Source organism: Limulus polyphemus, unplaced genomic scaffold, assembly GCF_000517525.1.
Source record: "Limulus polyphemus unplaced genomic scaffold, Limulus_polyphemus-2.1.2 Scaffold1428, whole genome shotgun sequence".
Classification (NCBI taxonomy): Eukaryota; Metazoa; Arthropoda; class Merostomata; order Xiphosura; family Limulidae; genus Limulus; species Limulus polyphemus.
In genome coordinates, this window is record NW_013667038.1 from 163983 (window position 1) to 169409 (window position 5427).

The following is a 5427-nucleotide window of genomic DNA, read 5'->3' on the forward strand; positions in this document are numbered from 1 at the left end:
AAAAGCAAGGTGCATACACAGAGATTCCCTAGTCTACTTTTAAGTATAAATTTTAATATAATGTCCTACAGATGACCCTGAGGTTTAAAAACATCATAATCAGATATAATTTGAACTCTATCTCGAGTTTCAGTACAGCCAGCATTTGAGGTATTTCTAAACTTAATAAAGTTCACCTCACTTTGGCCAACGTACCTGAAGAAGGCACAAATGCTAATGATAAGACACAATATAACAGCTACCACTGCAACAACACAAATAGACATATGGAAGGCTAAGGTATTGCGAGTACTCTGAGTAAGCCTTTCGATAGTTGATACCAATGTTGTGTTTAAGACTTCTTTGGTTAAGAGCAACATTGCTAATTCTTCTGTCACACTATCAAGGTAGGCCTTTGATAGTTCTTTTCTTCCTCGCAGTTGTCCCCCTACAAAGATGTCTTCAGCCACTAACTCCATAACCTGATATACACTAGGCTCCTGTTGATGAAGTTCCACCCACTTGGCTCTTGCCCTTGGAAGGAAGTGGAAGGACATGCTCAGGAGTTGAGTACTGCCTGCTCGTAATGCCAAATATTCAGTTTTGTTGAAAGGCAAATCTGACTTCATATAAATTATGCCTAACCCTAGCTCTCCAAATCTTTGAGACATTCCCTGGATGAAAAGAGTGTATGACAGACTGGGCACTGGTAATTTATTTTTGTTATCTAGTGTGAAACACTGGTTCAAGAGCATGCTGCTTACACTTTGATAAAATTTCACAAGTTCATAAGGATTGGATTCTGATGTCAAAGTACTTCTAAACTTCTTCAATTTTACTTGTACCTGATCAAGCAACTGGGACACAGAAACAACCACGTAGTCAGTACTTCTTTCTTGAACATTTCTTAATACATTGTCAGTTATCTTCCAAGTAACATCATGCAAGTCCTTCTTACTTTCTCGTTCTTTGGAGCCTTGTGATAACAGCAAATTTACAGTAGACACTATTCAGATAACATTACAGTCAGTTGGAGAAATAAAGGATGTTTCAGGTTATGTTTCAAAATAAATATTTTGCCTTTTAAAATATAACTTTTAAAAGTAGTTTAAAAAAAACAAAAAAAACACACTAACAACTTACATAAAGGAGGGGGGGGAGAAGAAGAGGAAAAATAGTTCACAGTTTGTATTATGAAAAAAAAATGTTATCAAATATTGATGTAAATTTTTCCAAAAGGATAAGTCTTTTCTACATAATAGTCATTTACCTAATTCACGTCCAAGTGCAAAGGAAATTTTTCCAATATCTTCATGTATAATAAATAAACCGTTAGTCTGTTTTGCAATTCCTTCTTCCTAAAAAGTAATAATAAATGTATTATTTTCAAATATTTACTTATGAACTAGCAAGACAAAAAAAAAAAAAAAACAAAAAAAAAAAATAACACACAGTTTAGTTATTTGTAGCAACTTTAATAATAAGAACAAGGTTTTAAAATGTATATAAAAATAATAATTACAAAAACTAAGGTTTATAATAATAATATTTATAAAATAAAAATACATTAAGCAGTGCTTTAGATAAGCTTTGACATAATAAACATGTTACTTTTGTAAAAGAACTTATAATCCTGAAAATGAAATTTTGCACAAGTTTGAGTTTCAGTGACTTCTCTTGTTGTCTAACACATGACATTTTGATTTTCAGTTGAACGGTAACCATGAACTATAAGTAATTGCTAGCTGGTAATCAGAGTATAACTTACCAATTTATGGTGAGAATTATTTACCGTGCTTTTAATTATATATTTTCTTGCTACCATAGATGGCTTTAACTGTACCACTTTAAGATGGTCTCATTGACCACTTGTTCATCGTTAACATTAATATACTAATATTCTCCCGCCCTTAGGAATTAAAGATGAAACTCAATTGATGCACACAAATTGACAATTTTAACAGTACACCAAGTCTTTATTTTCAATAATATATCTAAAATAAAATTGCCAGACACAAAGCTTTAGCCAGAGATAAAAATAATTAATTAACATGTTCAACTTAAAATAGAACATACTTTAAGGGTTTGAGACACCAAGACACCTGCTAAAACTGCTGTCCAAATCACAAGAAACCCAAGAGCCAAAGAAATGAAGGCAAGTGATCGCTGTGAATAATCCAGTTTCTTTATGGCCATAGTGTTACTATTGAGAGAGAAGAAAGAAGTAAATAATGTAGATGCATGTATACGAAAGCCTAAATCTACAACATTAAAATTAATACTAGACTGTTAGGTCTTACATTAGTGTTTGTAATAAGAATAGTAGTATTAGGTTATGGGATACCAGTTATTAAATGTTAGATCCCAATAAAGAATTAATGACAAGTATTACCTTAATTTAATACATTACCAAGTTATTTAAGTTGACAATTAGTTACGTACATCTTAAAACATGGTGTACATTTTATTAGTTAATAATTGGGCTTTGGCATTAGATTCATGTACAATTTAATTTATAAACTGAAATAAATTTAACTGAAATTATACAATTAATGAGCAAGCAGACTGGTTATAGAGAGTAAAAAATTATCAACATTTAACAACAAGAGGGCCAATGGTAACCTGACTGTCCCATCAACAGATGATGCAATGACATCATCAATTCCCTTAACAATCTTCAATTACATCAATCAGATGTCCAACACTTTCAGAATTTTTTTTTTTTTTAATCTATTCTTGTATGATAACCTATCCCAGGTATCATTATAGTACCAGTACTTTGAACCCTCTTTGATAATCCAATGTTTTCATTATAGTGTGAACATCTTCTCCAAGTAGACAGAGCATGATTATAATTACTCTCAGTACAAGATATTACAAGTATATAATAGGCACAATACATTCTTCACCTAGTCCCTTAAAAATTTAAGCATTAGGAGAATATACACAACAAATTGTTTTCCCAAATTATACTGTATTCACCATATCCATTGCCAACAACTGCTTTTGTTGGATTTTAGTTGACTTGAATAGCTCTGGATTGAATGAAACAACTCATTGGTAATTGATGTGGCAAATATAGTGTGGTAGAAATACTATTATTATTATAAACACTCTTCCAATTCTTGAAACATTACAGTCTTTAAAAATATAACAGGCCAAATACTGTCTAATGACAAATAACTGAATTCAATGTCAAGGACTAAGAAGCCCAAGACTGAACACAATACTCCAAGAAATGTTAAATAGTGACCCACACAAAATTTATTATCTCTTCAGGTTTATGTTAAATGTTTCTGTAGTTAAAATCTTATTTGTCTTAACAGTAGTAACAGAACACTACTTGGATAGCTCACAAGACTGACAAATAAGATGCAAAGATCTTTTTCTTCTGAAACACCGTTAAGGATATTTCTATTAAAATTATATTTAAATTATGATAACATACATGCATTACCACATTACCTTCTATCTATTATTATTAAAGCCCATTTATTCACTAAAAACTCACTAAATAATACAGATTCTTTTGTAAAGAAGTAGCATCTTTACAGCCAGCAACAATAAAGACCTTAATATTATCAGCTAATTTAAGAAATTTATTGACCATCTCCCTTAACGTAAAAAGCACAAGTTCTAACAATGAGCCCCGAGGTACTGCACTTGTAACATTCATCCAGTTTAACTGGATATATCCAGTGCTAACAATGCCATGCTTTATTCCATCCAGCCACTTTTCTATCCAAGGAGTCAACTTATCCCCCACACCTTCGTAGCTGAATTAAGAAACCTTTTTTTATTTGGTATCTTATCAAATACGTTTTAAAAATCTAGATATATCAAATCAATACTCCTTACACAAGTAATAGCATTTTCAATGAATGTCAAAATATTATCAGACAAGATTTTTCCCTAGTAAAGCAATGTTGACTATCCAAAATTTTAAACATTTTAAAATAACTTTGCAAAGTATATTTTAGTTTTACCAAACACTTCCCAATCATTTATGCAAGACTAACAAGCTTATAATTACCCAGAAATATTTTATTACCTCTTACCTCCCTTAAAAGAAAAAAAAAAACATTATCCAACTTTTAATCCCTTGCACCTTCCCATTTTTCAAATATTCACAAAATAGTAGCAAGTGGTTCACGTATCCAATCCTCAACCTCCTAAAAACCTAGTATTTCAAAAGAAATACTAACTTTCTCAAAAGATTTATCATTATTTAAGTTTCATAATCTTTTCATTAACAATCTCAAATTTAATGTGATCATCCTGTTTCCATCTAACAACTGTTTTGAATGAGGAATAGGCCAAATCTTTTGTTAGTAAAAAATTGAAGAAAAATATAATTTAATAATCCATCCACCTTAATTATTAGAAATACACGAGTCTCCTTTAAAAATCTTCAAAAACGCCCAACTTTTATTCTAAAATCTTGCTTACAGTTAGAATATTTAAAGAAATTCTTACTGTTAATCTTTACATTTGTAGCCAGCCTTTTCTTCAAATACCCTTAATTTCCTTATAATATCCTGTTTGGACAACTCTTATCTTCCCAGTATCCCATCGTAGAAGTCAATAAAAGAAAGAAAGAAGACAATAAATGTACATTTGGGATAAAAAAAAAAAAAAAAAAAAAGCTTTGAAAAGTGAGGGGGGCGAAGAGAATAAGACCGGAATTGTTACTTATACTATAGCCTAGGATACGATAGTGCGTTGACAGTTAAGTTAATGGTACCAGGAGCATTCTTTTTTTGGTGGTGCATGAAGTAATGAATAGTGTTGAAAATTGTATCAGAAGAGATTGAACTCAACTTCTTGACTTACGAAGTTACGTATAAATATAATAATATAATTAATTCACAAACACAAATGAAATTATAAATACTTCAATTACCCAAAATGTTGAATCTTAAAACGCGAAATTTAGCGAGAATGAAAATTTAACTTAAAAACGTTACTATAAGAACATTTTAGATAGATGTATTTTAAAAAATTAAAACAATACCTCAAGCTTTACAGCATATTGAACTGACTTCAACCTTACTACCAATCACATTTTATAGTACAGCAGCCTAATGTGGAATCGACTAAAAGTAAAAAATCCTAATCCACATGGCATAACCCATCCGCGTACACCAGCCTTACCCTTTTAGGTTTGACAAGCTTATTTCGTGGCTGAGGTGTTCGTATAATATGGCACGTATATTGGAGAAACAAAAAAGTTTCTGACACCGTATGTTATTAAATATTAAATAATAGAAACATGTGCACGTGTGTATATATATATATATAAAGATAGATAACTATATATCTAACAAATAAAAACATTACTAATAATAACTGAATGCACTTTTGAAATAATAATAGTGTGTGTGTATATATATATAAGATTGATAATAATGTTACGCCTCCGTTCGTTAGTTAATTTCCGTAAATTCT

General features: G+C 30.7%; 1 protein-coding gene across 3 annotated transcripts; it reads right to left on the reverse strand.

Moving 5' to 3' along the window:
* Positions 1–6: 6 nt before the first annotated feature.
* LOC106463511 lies at positions 7–5179 on the reverse strand. Of its 3 annotated transcripts, none has more exons than XM_022391037.1 (4): positions 5134–5179; positions 2056–2182; positions 1250–1337; positions 7–985 (listed from the first exon to the last, which is right to left on the reverse strand). In XM_022391037.1, exons 2-4 carry the CDS (start codon positions 2173–2175, stop codon positions 66–68), a joined length of 1128 nt encoding a protein of 375 aa, XP_022246745.1. In that variant the 5' UTR covers positions 2176–2182; positions 5134–5179; the 3' UTR covers positions 7–65. The 3 variants fall into 3 exon arrangements, with proteins under 3 accessions (XP_022246745.1, XP_022246743.1, XP_022246744.1); XM_022391035.1 differs by having other exon boundaries at positions 2056–2183; positions 4994–5146; XM_022391036.1 differs by lacking the exon at positions 5134–5179 and adding an exon at positions 4456–4556.
* Positions 5180–5427: the final 248 nt, after the last annotated feature.

Bases quoted from the DNA above. Each gene is read 5' to 3' on its own strand.
- LOC106463511 (XM_022391037.1), bottom strand. From the start codon at position 2,175: ATGGCCATAAAGAAACTGGATTATTCACAGCGATCACTTGCCTTCATT. The intron at 1,338-2,055 runs GTATGTTCTATT...ATTACTTTTTAG, and splicing joins TGGTGTCTCAAACCCTTAAA to GAAGAAGGAATTGCAAAACA. The intron at 986-1,249 runs GTAAATGACTAT...TTATCTGAATAG, and splicing joins TGCACTTGGACGTGAATTAG to TGTCTACTGTAAATTTGCTG.